The sequence below is a fragment of the Falco punctatus genome (assembly GCF_963210335.1).
Source record: "Falco punctatus genome assembly, chromosome: 2".
NCBI classification, from domain to species: Eukaryota; Metazoa; Chordata; class Aves; order Falconiformes; family Falconidae; genus Falco; species Falco punctatus.
The window spans coordinates 512,088-538,920 of record NC_137581.1 but is presented as its reverse complement, the minus strand read 5'-3'; the positions used below and the strand labels follow the sequence as shown (position 1 = coordinate 538,920).

General features: G+C 48.3%; 2 protein-coding genes across 2 annotated transcripts in view; one reads left to right on the top strand and one right to left on the bottom strand.

Annotated features, from left to right (window-relative positions):
- Nucleotides 1-8: 8 nt before the first annotated feature.
- On the bottom strand, nucleotides 9-17,093 carry LOC308058717 (olfactory receptor 52K2-like). The gene has a single exon (XM_080374977.1). The coding sequence runs from the start codon at nucleotides 5,706-5,708 to the stop codon at nucleotides 4,776-4,778; it is 933 nt and encodes a 310-aa protein (XP_080231103.1). The 5' UTR covers nucleotides 5,709-17,093; the 3' UTR covers nucleotides 9-4,775.
- LOC308058713 (olfactory receptor 51H1-like) overlaps nucleotides 16,483-26,833 on the top strand; it is a 51,980-nt gene continuing 41,629 nt past the window's right edge. The window contains exons 1-2 of the mRNA XM_080374974.1: nucleotides 16,483-16,549; nucleotides 17,089-25,267. Of these exons, the coding sequence (XP_080231100.1) occupies nucleotides 19,953-20,909 (957 nt within the window). The 5' untranslated portion in view covers nucleotides 16,483-16,549; nucleotides 17,089-19,952 and the 3' untranslated portion in view covers nucleotides 20,910-25,267. The remainder of the gene's footprint in view (nucleotides 16,550-17,088; nucleotides 25,268-26,833) is intronic.

The window sequence follows — 26,833 nt, the reverse complement described above, 5'->3', positions numbered from 1 at the left end:
GATTCCTGGCTGCTGATCTGAACAACAGAGTACAAACACTGACCCTGCTCCAGGGAGTTGGTAGGTAGAGACTAGTCATGCAGGTCAACAGAGACTGAAAACACTCACAAAATTGCAAACATCCTCAATGGCCTGATCCTGTTCTCCTCTCTGGCTGATTAAGGTGAACGTTTTTAGAGGAAATTATATATAGATGTATATAATATGGATCCCTCTAGTAGCTGTGCTTAGACACTCAGTCTACCCAGTAGCTGGCCCTGCATCCCTGGTCTCCCCAGTTGCCTCATGCATATCCACACACACATCCACACACACGTGTGAACCGCTGTCTTAGCTGACTGAACACTGTGGCATCACCAGTGGCTCACTCCATGCTCTCTGCACTAGCATTAGCTTGGACTGTCCTGGTTTCATCAGTAGAAACTCGCACATTCTGGCCTCTACAGTATGCAGCCAAGGCTTACAGCCTCACTTATACCTGGCTTTCAAATCTCAGCCTAGTCACTGGTTGGATCTGCTTAATGTTTGCTGGTGCTTGCACACTGACATACATACCCACCCCACACGTATACAACTCAGTCTCTCCAAGTGCTGGCCCCCAATACTCATGGGCCACTACGGTCCACGCTCACCACACCAGGAGCTGGTGCTCAGCCCTTGGTACTCACACATGCACACAGATTAGAGGGCCTCTCACCCAAGGATGTTGTTAAAAATGGGTTTAATGAGCAAAGAGGGCAGACTGTGCTGATCAGGCACCAAGCACAGACAGACAGCGTGTTGACCAACCGCCTGTTTACGTGGCACTGGACGCTTTCATCCCCTTATCCCTTGGCTTTCCCACACTTGATTGCACCCAGTCCACACTCATCCCTCCCATTGCCAGCCTTTGGTTCCTCCCCTAAACATGCCATAGCAAGTGCCACACAGTCCCCAAATGCCTCTACCTGGCATCCCATACCGATTGTCCCCAACACGCTGTAGGCAGTACGCCATGTGAGTTGGCAAGGAGGGAGACCCTCTGCCATTGGCCAACTTGGAGGTCTCACATGTGGCCATGGGCTGAGCATCCTCATTTGATATCCTGTAGCTCCTATATGAAAACAAGCAGAGAAGAATCAGCCTTTGTCTCTCCTCCATGTGCCACCAGGAGATGTGAAAATAAGTACACCTCAGATGATGGAAGTTTTATTGCAGACCTGCAGGAGGATTTTTTACCTCTCCATCAGGACCGAGTATTTGATTTGCCATCTTCATCTCCCATTTGTCTTGTTCTGTATCTACAAAGATGGAGCTGAAGAGGACCTTCTGCATCACAGAGCCAAGCACCTGTTACTTTGCATATGACAGCTGGCCTTACGCAGGGAAACTGGTAGTCACCACCTAAGGGTATTTTGCTTCCATGCATCTGCTGGCAGATAGCTCCAACACCCCACCCTGCTCCAACAGCTGGGAGATTACCTCTACTTTCCTCCCTCAGTGTGTTCCCCTCCACCTGCTATCACTACTGAAGTTAAATCTGATTATGCTTTTCCCTCCCTGGCATTTGCACCCCAACATGTCTATGAAGACACACAACCCAGCCTGATCTTTGCTAAGCAAAAGAGTCTCTGCTCTTTCGCCCCCCTGCCTGGTTAGAGTCACGCAGACGAGGTCTCATAAAGGGGTCTTGGATGATGCACAATGCTTTGCCCAAGACCAGTCTCCAAAGAGCTCCACTTTACATATGGTTTCAGTAGTCCCAAGCTTTTGAGGTCCAGGGGCCCACATCACTTTCACCTCTCCCACTTGGTATGGAGAGGCACTGGGGTTTCTGTTTCCCAGGGGTGCAGCTTTCAGCCAAATTAATTGCTGTTTCCCGGCAGGACCTTGCAGGCAGAGTGTGACCTTGTCCAGAAAGCATCACGTTATCAAGGGCAGATCTTCCCAGGCAAATGTGATTGCTTCCTTTCTGGTCATTTATAAAACACGTTAGCAGATTAAAGTGAAGTTTCTCAGCAAATCATACCCTCAGAACTGCTTGTTGGGTGGACACCAGTGGGTAGGATGAAGGTGAAGGGCAGGGGCAAAGGGCAGAGCTGGAGGTCTGCAGGTGGAGGTGTCCAGTGGCGGGCACTTCAGGGAAAATCATGGCAAAGTAGAGGGAGTTCAGAAATAAGGATGAAATTAAGATGGAGAGCTGAGGGGACTGGCTCACCTGGGGAATGGTCTTGAGAAAAGCCTGGAAACGTATGCAAGGCTACAGTGGCCCCAAAAGCAAGGATCTGTCTTGCATGTCCTCTGAAAGGACAAGTCAGGGCTTTAAATGCCAGGACGAGTAGGACAAATTCAGTTTAGGCTTAACGAAATTTTTTTCTGATGATAAAGCTAGCAATGCCCTGATGAGGAATAGAACTGCAGTGCCCAAGGGGACTGATGCTCTGATTTTGCAGAAAACCAGGTTAGACAAGAAGTCTCTTAGGAATGACCCTGGTACAGCCACCTTGTACTGGCAAGTGTGCCACATCAGGTCAGGTTTTGTGCACTTCTCCTCTACACGACTTCTGACCCTGGCCCAGGGAGTGACTGCAGAAACACCTTCACAAACCAAACACGCACGCTCCCTCCCCACTTCCTCCACACAGAGTTCCGCATCGGAGACTAAGCAGACAGAATGGAGGAGAAGAAAAGCTTTATGCCTGTGGATAAAGTTTACCCTGAAATTTATGCAGTTGCAAAGTCCCTGAGATGACAATGTGCAAGGTGGTCTGAGATTTTTCTGTTGCAAGAAGGCGAGGTTGCCCAAGATTTTCTCCAAAAGCCAGGATGCAATTTCTTTTTTTTAGAGAATGTGGTCAAGAAGTATGGGAATGGAGAGGCTCATGGGGCCTTTTCCAGACTCTATTTACCTATCTATTGATCTATTTATATATATATGTAATAGCTATATTCTTAAAGTTTATAAAGAGAAGTCTGCAGCAGCAGATCCTCTTGTACTACTTGTGTTTAAGGTCCAGAAAGTGATGGGTGACCTGCCTGGTTTGCTGCTGCAGATTTGTCCAAATAAATGAGCAGATGCACCCACCTCACCCAGCCCCTGCAGGAGCGGTGATGGCCACTCCAGCTTGCAACACGTATGTTGCCTGCTCATGCAGCAGATCAGTTCTGGCCTAATGCAGACTAAATTTGCCTAGGGTCTCCTGCTGCTGCAAAGACAGGAATTGCCATGGAAACCCCCTGACCAAAGAGGGCTGGCACTGCAGGGCGAGAGGTCTATTGGGAGCCGTGGTGTGCTTCCCTGGAGGGGATGAGAAGAGCTCTACCAAACCTGGCTGGGTGCCCCAGGGCAGGGGAGGTAGGCTGATACTGGGAGCAGTGCATCCAACCTGGCAGCACCAGGCACTGGCCACGGAGGCCACCCTGTAAGTGGACAATAAATCCACCACCTGGGAGACTCCAAGCAGCACACCTAGCACTGGCACTTCCCAGACCAACCTGGACAAAGACTACAAGGCTCAGGTTGGAAGAATCTGGTGTCTGAGTCAGGCAGGAGGGTCAGCGCTGCACTTTAGGTGTTGGGCATCATGTAGATTGTACAGCTGCCGAGGAGGGTGACGGTGGGGGGATATGACTGTAAGTAGACCAGAAGGCACCCAGAGGCAGCAGTGTCAGGAGGCACTGAAAGAATTGAGCTTGTAGCCACCAGCTTGTCTTTGGGGTTCAACACCGGTCTTTGTAACGCTCCCCTTTCCTCTCCGGCTCCGTGCAGGATACATGTAGGACCTCAGACTTTGCTCAGGGACCAGACCTCTGTGCCTGGATTTCTGTGGGGTGAAGGCACAAGGAGAGCTGGGATGGTCAGTCACTTTGTGCTGTTAGGAGATGAGGCTTCACCATGGATAAAGTGACGCACACATTTTCTGAGGAGAACAAGAGGAGTTTAGTGCCTGCTCTCTGCCCCCTACTCTAACCCACACTCTGCTCCTCACCTCAGGATGCCATTGCAGGGGCCTATACGCTTAGGGAAGACACGCAACACAGAGAGGTAGGGACACTCCTCAAGATGTTGGGAAACGTTTTGTAGAATGCACATCACGGCTGATGCCGGTTTGGTGTTTCTAATAAGAAAGCAAGGAAACCCAACGCGACACTGCGGGGTTTCAGTGTGACTTGTAGAGCCTGTTCTCAGGTGAGCTGGCTTTTGGGGATTGCTGCACATGCTTCAGTAAGCTTTCAAGACAAGAGTCAAAATCTGCTTGGGCCAGCATCTGGAGGGGTGCGTGTGTCTAAGTGTGCATATGCAACCCCCCACTCCCCCCTCATAGCCAGGCACCAAGATCAGGCAGCTGCTAAAAACTAGGAAGTGGAGAGGTGGCGAGTTACAGACTGGCTGGAAAAGGTACGCGGGGAGCATGAGTCCATGAACAGACTTTCATTTCCAAAGCGGTAACAGGCTTTTATCGAGAGCTGAGATGAAGAGGGGAGGCAGGAGGTGGTGCAGATCTGGGGAGGACCAAGGATACAGGTACAGTTAGACACGGTTTACCTTCCCATTCTGAACAGGAATGTAGAATTCACTCTCTGAAGATATAATGTCTCACCAGTCCAACTCTCCATGCTGCCTCCAGCTTTCAGGGTTTGGGCAAGATGATGACAGCATGGTCCTGCTTCTCCAGCAGACAGCTTTTTAAGCTTTTTCTTTGCTCCCCAAAGATGCTGCCGTTGTTCCCTGTTCCAAACCCTAGCCCTTGCCACCTGCAATTAGTGATGGGCTGGGGTCAGGACCTGGGCTGGATCTATTTCTGCCAGCGCAGGCTGAACACACGGTCCCGGATCTGCTTGGTCCTCATGCCGTAGATGAGCGGGTTGAGCATGGGAGGCACCAGCAGGTAGAGGTCAGCCATCAGGATGTGGAGCTGCGGGGGGATGCTCTGGCCCCAGCGCTGAGTGTAGAAGGAGAAAAGCGCGGGTGTGTAGAAGAGCAGGATGACGCCGATGTGGGAGCCACAGGTGCCAAAGGACTTCAGACGAGCCTCTCTAGAGGAGAGGCCTATGACTTCCCTCAGAATCAGCACGTAGGAGACAGTGATGAGGATGGAATCTGAGCTAGCCACAGCAACAGCAAGTGTAATCCCATAGGTGCTGTTGCGCCGCGTGTCCCCACAGGCCAACTTCACCACTGACATGTGCTCACAGTAGGAGTGGTGGATGATGTGGGGGCCACAGTAGGACAGGCTGGTCACCATGCATGTTACGGGCAAGATGGTGGTGACACCACGCACTACAGCAGCCAGCCCCAACTTGGTAATGGTGGGACCAGTCAGGATGGCAGAGTAGTGCAGGGGCTTGCAAATGGCCAGGTATCGGTCAAAGGCCATGGTGAGCAGCACCCCTGACTCCGTTATGGAGAAGGTGTGGATGAAGAACATCTGGGCCACACAGCCCTCAAAGCTGATCTCATGGGAGTGGAACCAGAAGATGCTCAGGAGCTTGGGCATGGTGGAAGTGGTGAGCACAAGGTCAAGGGCAGCCAACATGGAGAGGAAGTAAAACATGGGTGTGTGCAGGCTTGGGTCCATCCTGATCACCAGGAGGAGCGTGATGTTCCCCAGCACTGCCGTGAGGTACATGGTGCAGAATGGGAAGGCAATCCAGAAGTGAGCATCCTCCAGCCCAGGGATGCCTGTCAGGATGAAGGACGAGGGACTGGAGTGATTGGAGGAGGACATGAGGCACTGCTGCAGAGCTGGAAGGGAAGACACAGCAACAGCTGGCGTGGGCAGGGAGAGGAATGAGCTGGAACAAGCACTGCTGTGGACTCCAGCCACAGCCAGAATAGCCCCGACTGTCTTCTCAGGCACACAGACCTGGACTCCATGACCCTTATGGGCCCCTTCCAACTCGAGATATTCTATGAAACCATTGTACGATAGGATTCATATCCTCGTGCCTCTTATGCAGGTACACTCAGTGCCATCACTGGGAAGACGCAAACTCACATGGCCTTAGCCTGGACCTTGGGGAGTTCCCTTACCTCTCCTCCCACCCCGGGCTGGCCTCTGGCTGTTGTCTCCACCCGTCCCCTCCATAGTTTGGGAGTCACAAGCTCAAAGCAACATTTAGTTGCCATCAGTTCAAAAATCTAAGGTGGGAGCAGGGGAAAGATCCAGAATACTGTAACGGTGCAGCTCAGCAGGACTCCGGTCACCCACAGAGCTTAGCAGGTGTAAACCGTGTCTTCTACTTGTTGGGAATGCCCCATACCATTCCCACCTGGGCTCTGGAGCCTGCAACATAAGAAGGACATGGACCTGCTGGAACAAGTCCAGAGGAGGGTTTTGAAGGTGACCAGGGGGCTGGAGCAACTCTCCTATGAAGCCAGGCTGAGAGAGTTGGGGTGTTTCAGCTTTGAGAAGAGAAGGCTCCGGGGGGGGCTGGGAGTGGCTTTTCAATACATAAAATGGGCTTATTACAATGACAGGAACCGTCTTTTTTTTTAGCGACTGTAGCATTTGGACAAGAGATAATGGTTTTAATCCTAAAGAGAGTAGATTTAGAATAGCTGTTAGGAGGGAATCCTTCCCTGTGAGGGCGGCGAGGCGCTGGCCCAGTCTGCCCAGAGCAGCTGTGGGTGCCCCATCCCTGGCAGGGCCCAAGGCCAGGCTGGACGGGGCTGGGAGCAGCCTGGGCTGGGGGGAGGGGGCCCTGCCCATGGATGGGGTTGGAACTAGATGGTCTTTAGACTTCATCCCAACGTAAAACATTTCTCCTGGTTTCAGCTGGGATAGTTAATTTTTTTCTTTTATTAGTTGTCAGCTCTGGGGGCTGTTCCTGCTGGAGCCCAAATACAAACCACCTTGCTGGAGTCCCTCTCTCAACAGGCATCCTGCGTATGGGGTCCCTGTCTCCTGCATCAGGAAGGAAAACCAGTGTCATGACAAAAACTGTCCTGAGGCTGTAGTGCCGCTCCCTTCCAGCGCTAACTCTCCCAGGGTGTGTGTACCTCCTTATCCACAAGCCCCTGCCAAAGGCAAGGAGTGCTGTGAATTGTCCCCGTCCTGTAGGGAAAACGGAGGCACGGAAGGGTTAAATCAGCCTGCTGGCAGCAGGGGAGTTAGATGCAAGTTCCTCACTCACCTGTGCCCCCTCTTTTCCACAACATACCCAAGGACCAGACTGCATCTCCTTGGCTTTCATTTGACTTGACCCCTGAAGAGTTTCATCTCTCCTCCAAAGCGCTTTGAGCCCTCCACATGACACAAACCAAGAGGCCTTTTGGTCTGTTTCTAGCCATTGCTGTTTGCAATGTGAGTACAAACAGTGCAACGCCAATATTGGGAAATGCTGCCAAGGCAAAGTTAATTGTAATTGGGCTCATGCAAAGGAGCTGTCCCTGCTGCGCTTCAGTTTCACCCACGTTACACCTGACCTCCCCTACATTCTGTGCATCCTCCTCTTGACGTGCCCTGCAGCCACGGTGCCAGTAAGCCAGCAGCCAGAGGTGCCTCCAGACCCCCAACACACACACACACCCCCCCACACACCCCCTCATACACACACACACTGACAGACGGTGCCAGGTGTCCGGTGCCAGGTGCCAGCCGGGTACAGAGCATCACACCTGGAGCAGCTTCTCCTTTATCTCCTCCGCTCCAAGCCAGCCTTGCATGGACCTCTCCTACCACCAGCTCCCAAGAAGGGCTGCAGGTGCAGCCTGCATACGAGTGCCGTGTTAGGAAGATACTGCTGCCGATTTGGCTGCTTTGCAGTTGTACACGCAACAGCAGGGACGGGAGCAGCACTTGCAGACTTGTTGCTGCTCAGGGGGAGCGGCGCTTTCAGGCCAGTTGACACACTTCTGAGCTTTTGCTTTGTGCTTTTGCTGTGGCTTGAAAAGCTGACAGGGTTTTCTGTTGTGCAATTAAGTAGTTCAGTCACTTGTAAAGTGACCAGTTTGCTCACTGCAGTAGTCAAAATCCAGAAGGTTTTCTAGAAATGGGGGATGCTGGGCACCTTGACCTAGCTTGCTGTACCCCGTTACATGAGTTGCTGACTCTATTTCATTCCTGAACGGTGGGACAGCTTAAAATACCCTCAGAGAACAAGATGCTGGGTATTGAACAAAGTGCAAAAGGAGTGGAAATCTCCAGTTGCTAGCATACTGGCAAAGCTCCCCTGCCTTTGAAAGGACTGAGTAGGTCCTGGGACTTGAAGCTGAGATTGTAACTCTTTCCTCACCCGCGTGGGCGAGCTCTGCCTCTCTGCTGCTAAGCAATAACCATTAAAGCTGCCGGATTTGAAACGCTTAGCATTTGAGACGTTGTCAGTCTACCAGCCAGGCAGTCTGAGCCGGCAAAAAACATACAGCCGTCTGCTCTGGCCACCACATGCTGCCCTGGCTGTGCCAGTCAGCACTCCTGACCGGCGTACAGCCTGCACAAAAGAAAGTTAGCTGGAACGTGGGGTCTGAAGAGAGCCAGAGTAATCATCCAGCCCATACCCCCTCCCCAGCAGAAGATCAAAAGGAACCTCTGGTAGATACATGCACGACCTGATCTCCCATTGCAAAAGCTCTGTACTTTCCCCACATTGCCTGTTTCTGAGCATTCTCCTAGCGCCAAGCCTGTATCTCCCCGGGCTCCTGACTTTTGCCCTTTCCAGAAGGGAGAAGAACAAAGCTTTACCTTCCTTGTGGCGTCTGGCATCCTCTTGAGGCTTGCACAAGCAAGAAGGCCAGGCCTAGGGCCATGGCCAGGCAACTGCAGGTCTTCACAGGTGACTGGGTCGGTGGATGTTACACCTATGTGCCTACAGCTTGCCTGAAGCTGCTTGAACCAAGGAACAGCTTGCAGGCAAATAATTAGCACTGCTGTACTTGACCTATGCAAGGAAGCAAACCGAGGGTGCAGGTGTCTGCCTGGCAAGTCTCCACCACAACACTCCCTTAATGTGGGATAGCTGGAAGTAAAAAAGTTGCTCCTTAACTCAACAGGAGGTGAAGTCCACCTAGGTGTACTGGCATAGCTGCACAGCAGCTTCTCCCAGTAGATTGTTTCATCTTCCACCTCCATGTGGCTAAAAGTTGACCCTGGCTCAGAGCTTGGCACTACGCATAAAAATACGGGCACTGCGCATAAAAATAGTGGCACACCACCAGACTGAATGACAAGAACCCCCACCCAGCTCACCTGGACGATTTGGATGCCACCCTGGCTCTACCTACATCACCTTCAAATACTGCTTCTCTCTCACACAGCCAAGCAACTCCTCAACGTGCCAAAAGGACCTGCATGGAAGTAGTTATAGGTCTGAAGGGCCCCAGTCGCCCCAGTCCCTCACTGCTGGGACTTCAGAGACTGTCGTCATCACGGAGGAGAAAGTGCTGCCTGGGAATAGCCAGGAATAGCAACGGCTTGTCAACAAACGCACTGCCCTCTCTCACTGCATGGGTTATGTCTGTCTCAGCATCGAGCAGTGCCAAACAGAACTTTGGTCCACAAAGGGGGAAGATTTTCTCTGTGGGTGGGCAAACACCCCTCTGGGCATGCCTAGCTGCTTTCCTGGTGCACACGCAAGGGTGCCTATGTCCTCCTGGCTTAAGCCTGTTGGTGTAAAAGTCGCTTTGGCTCTGGATCCAGTGGCGCTGCACCCCTTCTGGGGCACAAGGGAGCAGCCTGGACTCTTAGGGCTCTATTTGAATGTCCCCTTCCACCTGGGCATCCTGAAGCACCCGTGAACTTTAGTGAATGCTTTGTAAAGGAGTGCTGGTCCTTTGGACCTCGTGGAGGTACCCCCTGACCCTGCAGTCTCTCAGGGGGGAGGTCATGTATGAAGCACAGGCGATCAGTGTGGTTTTCAGGGAGAAGGGTGCTGGGAAATCCTGGCTGGCAGACTGAGGGGGCTGCTAAATCCAGAGGTCAGCCTATGTAGAGCAGGAAAATTTGCAGCTTTGATGTCACCGTGCTGATAGTGAGCTGGAGGTAAAGACCGTTCTTGTTGGAGCTCTGCAGGCTGCATTTCTTCTCTTTCTGTGTGCTAAGGAAGTGAGCTCGTGGTCTGCAGTTCCTCTCTAAAGAGCTAGTGATGCTGCTGGACCATCTACCTAAAGTGGGTGGTAGAAAGAGGGGACAAACCGTTTTGTGTTTGCAGGCATCTGGGAGAGGAGTGAGGTTCATTTTGCTGACCCTCACTGCTTGGATGAGGGGGCGGGTAGTGGGTGATGTCCTCTCCTTGGGTACATGGTACTAGCACAGGCATAGCCCAGCCTGGAGCCCCACACCTTCTTTAGGCCTCTTGGTTAGATGTGCAAAGGCTGATGATATATCTTCTTGTAGGAGAATTGCTGACATTTCTGAGCTTGAGCTGTGGGGAAGCCTCAGTAAGGGGAAGGTTAAACCTGCTGCACGTACCTTGTTCCCCATCAATAGTGACGGCAGAGCACTGTTCTCAGCCTCCATCCCTATATGTACCGGGTGTTCTGGGCACCAGCTCCCAGAGTCATGGGGAGGAGCACAAACACCTGTGAGCACTGATTTTCGAGCTGTCTTCATTTTGATAGTCCTCACACTATTTTGATGTGGTTCCTGTTGACTGAGTTATTGAAGTGCTAGGCTGCCATTGTTCCTATTCATAAATCACTGCTTCAAATACAGCACACAAAAAAAGAATGTATTTCATAGTATTTCTTCTGAATTAACCTATCTATTTCCTTTATTTTCTCCAAGTCTTAAGAGTAAGAAGCATAAATATGCAACAAGTCTGGCATATTTACAAATCTGGACTACTGCAGAAGGAGATTCCTGTTCAGAGTGTATAATGAATTTATGTGGCACAAGAACAAAGTCTGGACTATTCTACTAGTAGATCTGTAGCTGTTGCATCCCTGATCTGGCTTTTGCAATCACAGCCCAGCAGGTGAGAAAAGCCCACATCCAGCAAGCTCATATTTTATGTGGTGGCTCATTGCCCACACTGCCAAGAGGGTCACAGGGTCTTGTGTGTTCTCTGCTTTCCCCAAGCTGTCCTCAGCAGCTCATTCTCCAGCCTAGATACCATGGCCAAGGAGAAGCAATAAATTGTTATTTTTCACACTTGTGGGAGATTGCCCATTAGTTGAGCAGGTAATTGAGCTGTAAGAGATACTGGAAAGGCTGTGAATTGGATTATGAAACTTTTTATGAAATCACTGTACCCAGAGTAGTTGAGGGATTATGGGAGAATTTTGCAATGCTGAGTGATGAAGTGATAAATTGGACAGTAAAAATGAGTATAGTTTCATTAAAACTGAGGTGCTCTGGCAAAACACGGACCTAATTTTGTAGAGACAATATGCTACGAGCTGCCTGTTCCCACTCAGAAACAGGCATCTTGGAGTTATTACTGATGACTCCTTAAAAACATCAGAGTTGTACCCAGTGATGCGTGGAATCGAACTCTACAACTCAAGGGGAGTTACAAGGCAGGTATATTTATTGTGGTGCCAGGTGCAAGGGAGATCAGTCCTCCTAACTTGCACACTGTTTCAACAAGCCATCCAATATTTATTATAAAAAGTCATGCATATACATAGGGTTTTCAAACATAGAGAATCTCCTCCCTTTGGCACCTCTACAAGATGTGCTTTTCATCTTCTTGGGCAGTTACCTGAAGTTCTTGTTTATCTTTGCATACATTACCAGTCTTTGTTATTTAGTTTCTGTTATTTTAAAACATCTGCTAGCTAACGATTAGTCCTTCCTTATTGTCCACTCTAAACATGTCAAGCTAATACATGCCCACTGGGCTGGTTTTAATCTATATCAGCATGATCCCGGGCAGCGGATCCATCTTCTTTGGGGTGGGGGCCATTTGAGTAGGAGGTCACTGATCTACTACCACAATTATTTTACCTTGGTTTATTTTCTTTTAGAAGTTAGCAGGTCAGAAAGCTCCTTATTTACATTCTTGTTGAGCTCATCTACATCGGTACTAATTGTCCCTTCTTGAAGTGCTAAGTGCTAAGCTCCCACCCTTCGCTCTTTCGGGTGCTAATGTTTCTGTTATCTATGTAGCTTCTGTCTGCAGAAGAGTTCTAGGTTTTTTTCACTATATCACTCCAGACTCCCCTCTCCTCCTTGTTGTCGTCACTGGTTCCCTCTGAGTCCTCTCAGCAAGGCAATGATTGGCACAGGTCAGAGTCAGTACACAATGGTTTCTCTCTGTCATTCCTTCCTTCTTGCTCATTTCCAATATTCCAGCATGGGCTGCATTCCGTTTGGGGTTGTCTCTGCTCCAGTGTGGGTGCTTCATGCATTGCAATCCCTTTGGGGTCTACCTGTCATGCCCTTATTCATGGGCTGCATTCCCTTTGGGGTCATACCTGCTCCAGTGTGGGTCCCTCATGGGTTCAGTCCCTTTGGAGTTGTACGTGCTCAAGAGTGGGCCTTCCACAGCCCACCATCCCTTCAGTGGGAGTGCTTCTACCACCATGGAGGAGCTCCCACTGCTCTGACCATGGTGTTTCCCTTGCTGGTTCTCAAACTTTTTGTTCACTTCTCTCCCAATCTCACATTTTCTGTTCTTTCTTAAGTATGTTTTCACAGAGGCACTACAAACAATTTTAACTGGCTTCTCTTTGATGCATGATGGGTCTGTTACTGATCCAGCTGGAATCACCTCTGTCTGGCACAGGACAGCTTGGACTTCCCTCCTTACCGCCCCTGCAACTCCCTCCACTACCAAAACCTTACTACCTACACCCAGTACATTTCTGCACAAATATCTTGAGCTGCTGTTTACAAATACTGTTTTGTTTTGTGCTGTGTGGACAATGAGTTAATTTGTTCCTAATTCAGTGAATGAAACTCTTCATCAGATGTGTTCTAGAAATTTCTGCTTCCACAAAGTGGTATTTATCTGTTTCTTCCAAAAATAATTTTATAAATTATGGGCAGGGAATAATCGCAAGAAAAAGGTAATGGTACACATTTAAACACAGTGAAAAAATTAATAGTAGATGAAAGTGGTTTATGCTGCCTGTCTGTCTCGCTGCCTTTCTGGAATTCACTGGCATGCACTGCAAGGAAAGGAACAAGCCATAGCTAGTGCTGACTCCTTAAGGGCTCTGACTACATCCATGAAGCCATCAACCCGCTGAGCTTGTGTAGCTTTTTATTACAGTACTAGTGCTTGTTGCACAGAGTGTATTTACTCAAAAATTTGTAGTCATAAATTATGGTTATTTGTGTTGTGATAGTGACTGAGAGCCTGTCAAGGGCTAAGGCAGCACAGAAGCATAGAATCATTTAGGTTGGAAAAGATCTTTAAGATTATCAAGTCCAACCCACAACCAGGACTGCCAAGCCCACCACTAAACCATGTCCCTAAGCACCACATCTACGTGTCTTTTAAATACTCTCAGGGATGGGGACCCAACCACTTCCCTGGGCAGGTTATTCCAGTGCTTGACAACTCTCTTGGTGAAGACATTTTTTCCTAACTTCCAATCTAAACGTCCCCTGCTGTAACTTGAGACCATTTCCTCTTGTCCTGTCACTTGTTACTTGGGAGAAGAGACCGACCGCCACCTGCCTACACCCTCCTTCCAGGTAGTTGTAGAAAGCGATCTGGTCATCCCTCAGTTGCCTTTTCTCCAGGCTAAACAACCCCAGTTCCTTCAGCCGCTCCTCATAAGACTTGTTTTCTAGACTCTTTCCCAGCTTTGTTGCCTGTTGCTGGACACGCTCTGGCTCCTCAATGTCTTTCCTGTAGCAAGGGACCCAAAACTGAACACAATATTCGAGATGCAGCCTCACCAGCCCCGAGTACAGGGGTACAATCACTGCCCTAGTTCTGCTGGCCTTGCTTAGGAACCAGTGTGTGCAGTAAGAACATGCACATCTATGGGTGAAAAGTAAGAGCCTCCATCTCTTTGTGCTTCAGTCTGTTGTGAGGAAAAAGGAGAGATCTGAGGGTTAAAGGCACTGACTGTGGCTTAGTTGAAGTGGAGCTGCAGAACTGGTTTAGTTGCAAAAAGGCTGGAGACACTGACACTGACACATTCCAACTGACTATTGGAAGTGCAAAACAGAGTCTACTCAGAGTGTTGAGAAAACGGTAATGGGGACAGTAATGTGGATTTCAGAAGAAATTCCAATCTGGCCACTAATGGTGACCTGCTCCCTGTAACCCATCTGAGAAATTCCTATGTTTGGCAAAATTCTCACTTCTGCTTTTCTTTCCTGTGCCATTGCCCTGTAGTGATGAGGGAGTGATTAATCTAGACTTCTCCCGATCGTCTTGTTTTCGACTGGAGATCAAACATCACAAATCCTCTGAAGATGTTACTGTTCCATCATCCCTTTTATGCAGTGAACCAGCTCCCAACTTCTCTTACCAGTAAGGATCCCCCTCAGGCACCCCTCACGCCTCCCCACCTCTCAGCCCCAAGCACTTGTCTGCCATTACACCCTGCCCTGACCCCTGCAGGGCACCCCCCACACGCATCTCCACTGGCATCCCACCCAGGCTTGGGCTGTGGCCCTGGCTAGGGACAGACCTCCAGAGAAGTGCTCTGTACTTTACCAATGCACAGACCACAACAAAAGGCTGAATCTACTGCAGTTAATCTTAAAAAATAAAACTCTGCTTCCCAGTTTTTGCAGGTTTTCCCCTTTGCAGTCTTTTAAACATCCAGCCCATGATGTGCAGGTACTTTACCTCCTGAGATGAGGACATGAACACCAGTCCCACCATGGTCATCCCTTAAGTGGTTAAAATTGACTTGTACTGCAGAAAGTTGTGGTTTGCCACAAAGCTACCAAGGGTCAGCAGCAGCAACATAGACATCTCCGTAAGCAACAGGGAGTGGGTGAAGAAGATTTGAGGGAAAGAAGCACTGCAGCTGATTTCCTTGCACTTAAACCAGAACATGGCAAGCACAATATGTCCTGAAGACAGACAGTTAGAATGATGGACAGTGTGGCCAAGAAATAGTACATGGGCTTCAGACCTCTAAATGCATAAAAGACAGGGAGGCATTGCCAAGGCTCACAGTGAAACAGATAGAGCAGAAGTAAGAAGTTTCCAAGCCTGGGAAACCTGTTGGGGGAAAAATGCAGCCTGAAGCAGAAGTTCTTGAATGCTGACATGAACTCCATGCAGATTTGTTTGAGCTCCTAAGCCTTGAAATGAAAAAAGGTATTTATTAGGTATACGATTATAATTGGCAACAAGAATTTAGAGGCAAGGATGAAGCACAGAGAAGCATCCTGCTTTGGATTCCTGGCTCAACCTCCACCCTACCTGACTGAGGCCAGTGGAAGTATCTGCACTGACTTTAGCAGGAAAGGAGAAAGGCCTCTGTATTTCAAATATCCAGTGCAACTCCTGAGCAACTTCCACTATTACCACTTGCAATAGTATTTGTAGGCTCATACCCCATTGTTCTGGGCACTGAACCGTTGCCACAGCTGAAAACATCTGCACTCCTCAAAGTCTCCTGATAGGGTCAATCACAGACACAGTGTGTGTGGAGGAAGGAAGTGGTAAATGCTGTGTCTCATTGCAAGCAACCATGTTATCTTACACAGAACAGAAGTCCCAGGAAAAGATAAGTACTGTAAATTAAGTTCCAGGGAACTTTGATGGTAAGGGTAAAAAGTTGTCTTGCCAAGTCCAAAGTGAGCATGTTTCTGCTTAGTCTAAATTGTGTAGGTTTTGTGTTCACAGTAATGTTTTTCAATTTGGATGTCTCCCACCTCTGTGCTGTCAGCTAGGGCACGAAGTATGTAATGGCAACAACAGGGAAATTTCAAGCTGATAAATATATTCACAAAACACCATCTGGGAATAGTTTCTTTCCTCCCACAGTCCTGATAAAGACCCTGCCTGGCAAGCAAAGCAGTCAGAGTCCTTCTCAGGGTATTTTGCATCACCTGAGCTGCAGGAAGTGTTGGAGAGACTGCTCTAATGCCCAGAGCATGCTGGCAGCTCCTGCTTGGCTTCAGCTTTGCTCATTGTGAGCTGAGCTACCTCATGTCTGAAAGGTAACACAGCCCCAGGGAATGACTGTGCTCTTCTGACACCCACAGCTCATTAAGCTGCAAAAACTGAGCGTGAGCTCAGGCTCCTGGTGTTTGGAGACATTTTTGGGTAAAGTCTGGGACAATCACAAAAAGTGCAGCGCTGCTGATGACAGAAAGAACCTCAGCAAAAACCGGATTGAAGGAGCACAGAGAGGTCACATGTTGACGATGGAGGAGATCCTGGAGACCCAACCACTTCCCAAGGCACCCACAGAGTTGCACTTCTCACCACAGAACAATGTACCAGCCAGGCTCAGTGCTGCCAACACCAGACAAGCCACAGGCTGCCCTGTTTTATAGACACCCTGATCTGTCCCCCAGGGCACAGAACAATGTTGGAGGAACTCAGCTGCTCCAGGGGATTTTGCCTGTGCCCGCAGCTCTGCACTGTGAAACGATTCTTGGTCTTCTGCCCACCACACCAAAATATTCACCTCCTGGACAGGCTTCTTGAGTCCCAGGGGAGAAAAGAGGCTGAGTTGTCCAGCTTGAAGGGTCATGATGACGTGCGGAATTAGACTCTATAACTCGAAAGTTATAAAGTAGGTATGTTTATTGCGCGCAGATGCACGGGGGATCACTCCTCCACAAGCGTGCATGCCCGAAGTGACGAACCATCTCACATTTATACAATAAAACAAATGAATATTCAATTAACGCCTATACATATTCATTACCTAAACCCCGCTTACTCTCGCTTCGTATGTTAATTAGCTTATCAGTCCTTTGCCTGCAGTGTGGTGGTCTTGCAGGTTTGTAGGTGATTCATGTTCTTGTGACCATCCCATCTTCTCCAGCAAGGAGACTTAGCACTCCCTCCCTCTAGATAGCATTGGAATATCTCTCATCCTTTTCTCATCCTTTTAATAAATAGCCCCTTTGTCAGGGGAAGAAGGGCAGGTGTCTCCTCAGAGCTGTGTGACTATGTGACCATACACCACACTTATGACCAGTCACCATACCCACATTCCTTGAGCAGACATATACAATCACGATCGATGTCCATTGTCCCCATTTCACACTATTTCTCCATATCAATGGTCAGTGACACAAGGCCGGTCTGGAGGCCAGTAACTAGTGTAACCAGTGAGTCAATACTGGGACCAGTACCCTTTAACCACTTTGTTAATGGCCCACATAATGGGACAGAGGGCACCCTCAGCAAGTCTGCAGATGATGCAAAACCCGAGGGCGGTGGGGTGGCGGCTGATCCCCACTCAAGATCCTTCTATTTTAATTTTAGGAGGAGGGTTATCTGCTTTAGGCACCCCTCAGCAATGCCTCTTCCAAAACTCTCCCAATCTCCTTTTGAACTCATATAAATAATTTGGATCCGCAGCAACCTTCAGCAAGGAGTTCCTCTGATCTGCAGCCCAGACAGGAACATGATCAGACCATGCCATACTCCTGCCCTCTCCCTCCTCACCACCAGCCCGAGAGTGTCACCGCTTTCTACAAGGACATTGACCAAAGGGTAAGGAAACACACCCAGCCCCAGTTTGTACCCCATCAATGGTGGGGAACAGGCAGCTGGAGGCTCCCCACAGCTGTGGACAAAAGGAACATCACACCACCCTCCATCTCTGTACCCCACCACCCACCCTCTCTATTTGAAACTCATCACAGAATAAGAAAAAATCTCAAAATAAAGTTTCTGATTATGAATCAATCCATTGGCTGGTTCTTTTGGTTTGTGGTCTTTTGTGGGAACCTTCTGGGGATTTTCCTATTGTCCTCTCCTTATATTTAACCTATCTAACTATCTAAATGGGATATACACAAATATACTTATATAAAGTATACTTATGTGTGAACTGGGGAGCTGCACAGAGGTACCCAGGGGAGTAGGTGCCCAAGAAGGCACCAGAGCTGGGTCTCCTCACTTTCCAGAATGCAAAAGTTTCACAGAGCAGGACAAAACTGGGGTATTTTCTGAATAAACATTTGTTTTCTTTTACAACCAGTGCCCTAAAGCTGCCTTCACTACTATTTTTGCACTCTTCCATTTTTTCAGAGAAGACAGGAAAACATGCTTGTACGCAGTCCTGTGGTACTCACACCCCCTGAAGAGCAAAGACATCAGCTGTGACTCCCTGAGTGAGACCCACGGGGTTTGCTCTGGCTGTTAAATACAGCTTTCCAGCTCTCTGCCCAGTGCCTGCCTGCAGCAGCGTGCACAGCCAGGGCTGTTTCTGGTCCTCAGCCCGCATCCTCTGCTGTGACCTGGGGTAAGTACAGGGTGGGCTGCCCGAAGATGACAGAATAGATGTTCTTCCCCTGCAAGGACAATCTGTTTGAGGGCTTGCATCAAAACAAGAATTTACTAAAGTCTCTGGCAGAAACAACAAACAGCATATTAGAAAAATGCGAGGCGCAAATGGCTTTGTTAAGTATTACTTTTGGTCTTGTATATACAGATGAGCTTGATTGAAATCAACCTTTGTAAATAATCAAAAATTTCTCTCATTCTCTCAAGCGTTACATAAATAGTATGTATAAGTTTATTTATACAATACCTTTTCTCCTCACAATTCTTTACACTCTCCGTTACGTCTTTCACTGTCCCATTTCTCCCTGTTCACAGTGCTTAGTTCAGGCCTGATCCTTTGGCTGTTGAAATCCTGATTTTTTGTGTTTTGTGGGTTGTTTTTTTTTTTTTTTTTTCTGATAGCAGATGAGGTCTCAGTGTGTGTGCATGTATGTGCAGACACACTCTGGGACAAATCAGTTTGTGCTCCTCAGTTATGCAAAATGTATTAATTTCCAGCTGAATAGACATGCACTTTCCCTGATGGGCTGTGGCAAGAACACCAGCTGTTCAGCTGACACTTTTAAGATGCATTTAACTGCATTTGCAGAGAAGCCTGTTTGGAATATTTCTCTGGAAATCTCTCCCACCTGCCCCAGACTCCTGTTGCTGACCATCACAGCTCATGCTCCTGGAGTGGCAAACCTGCCCAGGAAAGCAGGAGGCTTCCAGAGTGCTTAAATGGAGACCTGGTGTTTGCTGTTGGGTTTTCTAATGGCCTCAGACAGATGAAACACCACTTCAGGTTCTCGATCTTATTTGAGCCTCTGAATTTCTTCCTTTTCATTTAAGCTTTTTGTCAGCTGTAAAGCACAAATCCATTTTCCTTCAATCAGGGTTGGTTTAGTTAATTGACTTGGAGGTTTAGATGATAAAGCTCCCTAAAACATTACACATTTTGCCATACTTAACAAAAAAAAAAAAAAAAAAGGAACGATTCAATAGAGAATCACATATAATGGGGCTATTTCTCATCTCAGAGTGAGATATTATCTCTTGTGGTCTGACCGCATTCAGTTCAGTACAAACATTAATCTTTCTCTGACTTTGCCTCTCTTCTTTTCCATCTCTCCTTACCTCTCCTGTCCGTGTGCTTCAGCCCTGCAGGGACCAGCGTGGCCAAGGCTGCTCCTTCTACTGCTGTGGGAAGCAGTCAGCCCTGTTCCCAGGGCTGACCTCCAGGTCCCCATCCCACCTCTCCTCCTTTCCCAAGCAGGAGCACCCTGGCCCCAGTCTGTCATCCTGCCTACACTGCTGAGAAGCTTTCAGGCACTCCCAAAGGGCTGAACACAAAATCTCCTGAAGCCCTGGGTATTTAAAGATTGGGGACTACACCTAGGGGAGACACAAATTAAATGTCACACTGCTCTTTCATGGTTATCTGCTGCTGTGCACAGCCCAGACAATGATCCTGGGACTGGTCCACTGTGGTTTTTCCTTGGTTGATGTGATGGTTATGTACGAAAGCAGCTGCACAGGGGTTTTTGGCTCTTGGGAGCCTGTCCCAACATCATTAGAGCTGGGGTGCATGGGATGTCTCATAACAGGGCTTTTATTCAAGACACTATTATTTCCAGACCCTGGGACCATCAATACGTGAGATGTCATCTTCCAATAGGACTGGGCCCAGCACCCTGACCTTCATCCTCACTGGTATTCCTGGTCTGCCAATGAGCAGCTACTGGATGGCGTTGCCTCTCTGCTGCTTGTACCTCCTCATGCTCCTGGGGAATTGCAGCTTACTCTGGATGATAAAGACAGACCATAACCTCCATACACCAATGTACTATTTCCTCTTCATGCTGTCTGTGGCAGACCTGGGCTTGTCTCTCTCCACCCTGCCCACCATGCTGGCCATTTTCTGGTTCGAGTCCACCTCCCTCTGTTTTGATGCATGCATTGTTCAGATGTACTTCATCCACTGCTTCTCTGCCATCGAGTCTGGCGTTCTGGTGGGTATGGCTTTTGACCGCTTCGTTGCTATTTGCTACCCTCTGCGCTACACTTCTGTCCTGACGAGCTCCCTCATAATGAAGGCTGGGGGGGCAATCTTTATGCGAGGCATCTGTGTGGTGATACCTGTTGCTGTCCTTATTCAGAAGATGCCTTTTTGCAGGTCCCATGTCCTTTCTCACTCCTTCTGCCTGCACCAGGACATGCTGAGGCTGGTTTGTGGGGATGTCAGGGTTAACAGCTTCTATGGGCTGACCGCGGTGATACTCACCAAAGGACTGGACTCCCTGGCCATCCTCCTGTCTTACATGATGATTATCAAGGCCATCTTGAGCATCGTCTCTCAGGAAGCACGAGCCAAAGCCTTTAACACATGCATCTCCCACATCTGTGCTGTCCTTATCTTCTACGTCCCACTCATTGGCTTGTCCATCATCCACAGGTTTCAGAAGCACCTGCCCCCCCTCACTCACACACTCCTGGCTGATGCCTACCTTCTGGTGCCACCTGTCCTGAACCCACTTGTATACAGCTGGAAAACCAAGCAGATCCGCAGGCGGATGCTTATCCTGCTCTGCTGGAGAGGGACCCAGCAGCAGGTCTAGTCCCAGAGTGACAATGCCCCAAAGCTAGTCTCCTCCTTCCTTTCCTCTCCAGAATGGTTGCTCATGGGCAATATGACCTCTTGGAGAAAATCATTCATGCTCATTCACTTCCCAGGAGAAACCTGTCATCTCTTCCACAATACAGTTTTTTTCCTCTCCGTGGAGGGATGGGTTATAGCAATTCACATTATTCCAGCTCCCATTTTGGGATGCCCCACTTTTCAGGAAGTCTGCAAGAGGGCAGAGCTGGTATAGCCATGTGATGAAGTTGTCCTCCCTGCATGTAGGGAGAGAGAAGGTTACTGAAAGCAGGCTTTCGCCAAGGAATTCATTGCTAACAGCAATTTTAATCTCTGAAGAAATACAAAGTGTTGCCAGACTTGTGCTTTTAATTACAATATCACTGTATTGGTCCATTATATGAAACTGTTAGTTCCCAGAGTTATGTGATCATATGAGACTCCTCAGCTTTCCTTCTACAAATAATGTGATTCACATCTTTACAGTTACAGAGACAGGAAGCAATGGCCTATGGACTGTAACTGAAGGACACAAACCCAGAAAACTGAGTCCAGTCTCGTTGCAGGGTCTGCAAGGGGAGTGTATGGGTTTTATTGTCTCATATCATCTGCTCTGCCTATAACCCTTCTGGGAACATGAGGAAAATCTCTCCCCACCCCCCAGGTTATGACCCAAGTGAGGGTAGGCTGGTCTGGAATGGAGGTAGTAGGGTGCAATGGGCATGCAACACAATCCAAACACATCCTGCGACACGTGGTGCTGTTTGTATACTGCCACGTTTCCTTAGGGACTCAGGTGATGTATAAGTGACATGCTTCAGACCCAGGGTGGCTGAGCTGCCCCTTTCAGAGCATCAGGCTGTCATTGGAGGAGCTTCCATCCCATCCCAAGACAACCTACCTCCTGATCTGCCTACCCTTGTCATTGTGTAAGATAATCCACCCTGCAAACCAAATCCCCTTAACTTTGTCATGTCTGCAGGGTTGTACCAAACCAGTTGCTCCTTTCTCCCTGCAAATCACTGCCTTCAGTCTTCCTCATGCGCTGGTCTTCTCGGGGCTATCTCAGTCCAGCCTTTGCCTCATTCCAGTAGCTGAGTGGTCAAGAAGGAGGGAGGAAGGTGAAAAGGAGGGGAAAGAGGAACCATGACCTTGCAGGTGAGGAGTCAGCAGCCCCCATCTCATGGGAAAGAGCATGCTGCATTGATGCTGCAAGCAGCACTTGTGCTGGGGAGGGATGTAGGCAGAAGAAACCACTGATTTCAGTGCAGGCATTTGGCATGGTCAGTCTCCAGCTGTGCAAAGAGCTACAAGGTCAAGGCTGGAGCTTGGGATGGCCTGGCCACCTCTCATCAGGTTCCAGAAAACTGGAAGATGCTGCACATTGCAAGGATGTGCTGGAGAGTTTTGGTAGGGAGAAAAAAAATGATGTTTCTCTTTAGCTTTTTATTTGCAAGCAGCACCCATGTGTTCTTGCCGGTTTTAGTGCTTGGCACCTCCCAGTGACAGTACCTGGGAGACTCTGGAAGAGAGAGAGCATTGCCCTCCTCTGAAGAAAAATGCAGGTACAATTTGCCCATAACTCTCTCATGCTTGCCAAAATGAAGCACCTAAGTCCCTTTCATGGCACTGATCCTTGTCATTTGGACTTTCCATAGCAGCACCTAGGACAGCTGGGAGAAGCTCTCAGAACATTTACCAAAGCAGCTTTTGGAGCTATATGGGGTGGGTGGAAAAGCATGCTGCAAAGTGTCGTGTCAGTCAGATGCTAGGAAGGGACTGGAAAGATGAATGCAAAACCAAAGGTGGGCACATGGCAAATGAGTTTAACCTGCAAACTCTGGGCCTCATGGCTGGGAAGCTGCCAGAAGTGTCTCCTGTTTATTTCCAGGGGTTTGTAAAGTAGATGTCTGAAGACACGGAGTCTGTGTATGTCCAATGCAGTGCTTGCTGAAGTTGTTGAGCAGCTTCTATTTGCCAACAAGACGTCAGAAGCTGGGGACCTAACCATGGAGACCCCAGCACTCCGCAGTGTTACTCTGTGCAATAACCACAGGCATGTTATTGTGTGAGTGCGTGAAGGAGTACATTGTCTTGTGCTTGAATGTTTTGCTAAATACAGGGACTCCAACTGGGCAAGCCATGGGGAAGAGCAGATGTTGCTGTAATCAGCCAGTGGACAGCAGAGAGCAGTTCCCTTGGAGGTTAAGGCAGCTGACACATATCAGCTGCTGATAAATCTGGCAGCTGTTTTGAACCAATTGCCTCGAAGGTATGAAGGAATTGCTCAAACTATGAGCAATTCACTCATTTCAGCCAAGCCCTGCCAACTGACACGGTGGCTCTGAGTCACCCAGCCCTGAACAGCCCATGTATCTTCTTCCCGGACAGACGTGATATGAAAATTTGTCCATCCCAGCCCTCTTGGAGATGGCCTTTGACTCAAGAACTGAGCACAGCTAATGCATTGCAACCCTGAAAGGTCTGTGTGATGCTGAGTAATGAAATCTGTAGTAGTGTCAGTTTGTATTTATCCTAAAATCATCTCACCCATTTTACAGAATAATGTGGCCAGGTACCTTGCTGTCTGTTGATTTAGGTTTACAACATGAAACACACTTCCCTGAGGCTTGCATGCATGCTCCATACCTGCAGTCCTGCCGAAACCCAGCTATTCTCCATCTGTCTCTGAGTCACAGCAATTTGCCAGCTTCATTTAATAATTGACAGGAGCATGAGTCTTGCTATCATTTACTGTTTGTTTTTCTATGTTTGACTTTCCATTGACGGGGCCAAAAGCAATAATGTACACACCAATTTTTCTACAAGTGCTTTACACCTGTCCTCTTTCTCTTATCTGCACTTGCTCAGCCCTGTACCTACACACTACATTTACCATCACAAAATTCCCTTTTGCCAGCAAACAGCGTAAGTTGTCAACTTCTATGTCACACCAGCACCTTCACAGCCTAGTAAGTACAGTAGCTCTGGTGATGCTGCACAGGCATGTGAAAATAAGTGATGTCCCGACCCTGCCTCGCTTGCTTCTTATTCTGGTCAACATTTGTGTTTTGTACCAATCTCATATTTTGGTTGTGTGCGCAGCTTTCCTGCTAACACAGCTAACCACGCACAGCCCTTGCAATGGATTCAGCTGGTTTTGTGTTAACAGCTTTCATCAGGTTTTCCTTCCAAGAAAGGGGAAGGCTCCCTGCAGCAGCACAGCTTTCTTACTGGTAAAGCTTCACCTGCTCTGCAAGACATAGAAACCAGGCTCTAACTAAGAAGTTAAAGGAGTCTATGGACAAGCTCTGGGTCAGATCCGGGACACTGGTACATAAAACTGAAGTATTTTGTTTTCTTTTTATTATTTTCAGTAGCAACCACCCAACTCCTCTGCTTATGCATCTTGGGATTTCACTGTTATGAGGTCCCATTAAGTTCCAGGGAATTTTTTAGTAAATCAACATGAATGGGGTGATCCTGAGAAGGGTTACATGTTCATTGGGAAAGTTTATTTTATCTTTGAAATTGGACATGGACCAATGTTCTGACCTAGTTTAAGACCACAAAATCCCCTGTTTATGCCTCCATACCCATATGTTTGCACATTGCCGGACAGAGCAGCTTTTAGCTCCATGTAAACAGATTTCATACATTAATCTCAACCCTGAGAATGAAGTAGGTTACAGCTGAGGCCAAAATGAATTGGACATTTTAAGTACACAAAGTGGGTGCCATAAAAGGGCTTTTCAAAGTGCTGAGGAAAAACTCCAAAAATCCACCTTCTGGCTTTCCCTGGATTCAGCCCTGCATTCAGTGTCTCAAATTTGGGTCTACATGTGGGCCTGGGATCCAAGCTCCCGTGACAGTCAGAGGCAGTGAGCCAATGCAGTCCATGGAGCTGTGGAGCACATCTGCTCTAAGGTAAGCTGAGACACTCTGTAGCTTCAAACAAGGAAACTTCAAACTAAATCCTAACCCCCAAACCACATCCTAGGTAACAAACAATTTTAAATTTCACCTGGTGGGTGTGACCCATTGGAGGTGTTTATAGCTCTGTAGGTTATGCATGAATAAACCCTCAGCTGTTACCCCACAAATATCCTTCAAGAAGCTCAAGGTGGGTTATGCTGGGTGGGTTTCAGAATTTGCAGAATAATCCTAGTCTTCAGCTGTGGCAGCAAATGAGGCATCGTGGCTGCCGAGGCTGACCTCGTCGGATCGCATGGAGACCTGGCCAGCCCATGCTGAGGAGCTGCTAACCACTGTCAACAGGGGATGTCTCTCCCATGTCCTCCTCGTCTTCTTCCTCCTCCTCCAGCTCTGTTAAGTGTGGTAAGTCATGTGGCTTTTGGCTCTACCATCGTGTCTCTTCTTGCAGAGAAGGGGTGTTTATTCAGCCTCATTTAGAAACCTGTGAATCCACTTCAGTGTGAGGGATGGACCAGATGACCTGTTCAAGTCCCTTTTGACCAAATTGTCTATGATTTCTAGGATTAGCACAGAACAGACAGCGTAAAACTGTAGCATCGTGGCTTTGATGGTCCTTAGGGCACTTGGTTAGATATTCACCTCTGCTTTTATTGCAAGGTACTACTACATTACTGACTCTGGGCTACAGCATCCAGAAGCTATTGCCAGCAACAGCAGCATCTTTAATCATCAGACATTCATCCTGATGGGTGGCAGTGACATTTATGTCCAGTCTCTGTGGTCTAATCTCCTTATACTCACTAGAAACTACATTCTCTGTATTGCAAAAGTGAAGAGCAGCTTTCATGCACCCAGATATATTTTGCGTTTTGTGCAAGTCCTCACAGATTCAGTCCTACCGTTTCTGATACCACCAGCCACACCAAGTCTGATTTGGTCTAATTCCATGGAAATTGCCTTCAGTGCCTGCACACCCTACAACTTCTTGCTCAATGAGGTTAGCCTGGTTCTGTGTCCCTGTTGCAGTGCTCTTCAGTGAATTGATCAGGCTATCAACCTCAGAGAAATACCTCATTCTTCCTAAACATTGATAATGGAGAAAGCAGGAGCAGTGACTATCCAGAGTCATTTGCATTGTCCTCTCAGGCTCCGGCTTTTGTTAAATACTCTTTTAAAAACCTGACGGAAGAGAAGATGGCCTGTCTCGGCATAAAGGTCAACAACCTGTGGGACTAGAGTACCGTACGCTGTGGCTGGCCCTGCAGTCTCACCTTCTGACCCTTGTGATGATGCTGGACACCTGTCTTCCCTGACTTCCCCCTTCTCTGTCTCCTGCAGGGACTTGTCCTTGTGCACAGGCTGGCAAAACACCTCTGTGTGCCCAGGATTGCCAGCCAGAACACCAGGCAGCTCTGTAGGAGATCTGTAAAGCAGTCTGTCCAAAAAGCAGGGTTTTGGTCATAAAATCGCCTCCCAAGGGGATGTTATTCTCAAAGGAACTGGAAGATTCATGAGGGCAAATTCTAATGGAAAGTTTCCCTGCAATCCTTTGAATTGCATCTCTGGTTACGCTGGTATTTCTCCTTTAGCTGTTTGCTTTGCCGTCACCCCAACTTTTTAAGAAACTATTTCAGATATACAACCAGTCTGTGAAACAAACAAACAAAAAATTGTATGTGCATGAGCAACAGCAAGATTCTGACTTCACTCAGCGTCTTGTGTCAATTATCAAATCCCCTTGATTCTTCCTCTGGTCTCTTTTGAAAGCAGAGTCATCTGACATTTTCTCAATTGTCAGGTTGAATTTTGATGAGTTCAATGATATCACAGTGACTTATTTTGAAGAAATCATTGCAGAATAACAACGTAACTTAGTTACTCATTTCCTCACTGCTGTTACTGAGATCGTCCATTGTGAGATCTTAAAATCATCACATTTATAGCAGGCTGATAAAGATGAATGGACAC

Excerpts from the sequence above, each read along its gene's own strand:
- LOC308058717 (XM_080374977.1), bottom strand. The coding sequence starts at position 5,708 with ATGTCCTCCTCCAATCACTCCAGTCCCTCGTCCTTCATCCTGACAGGC.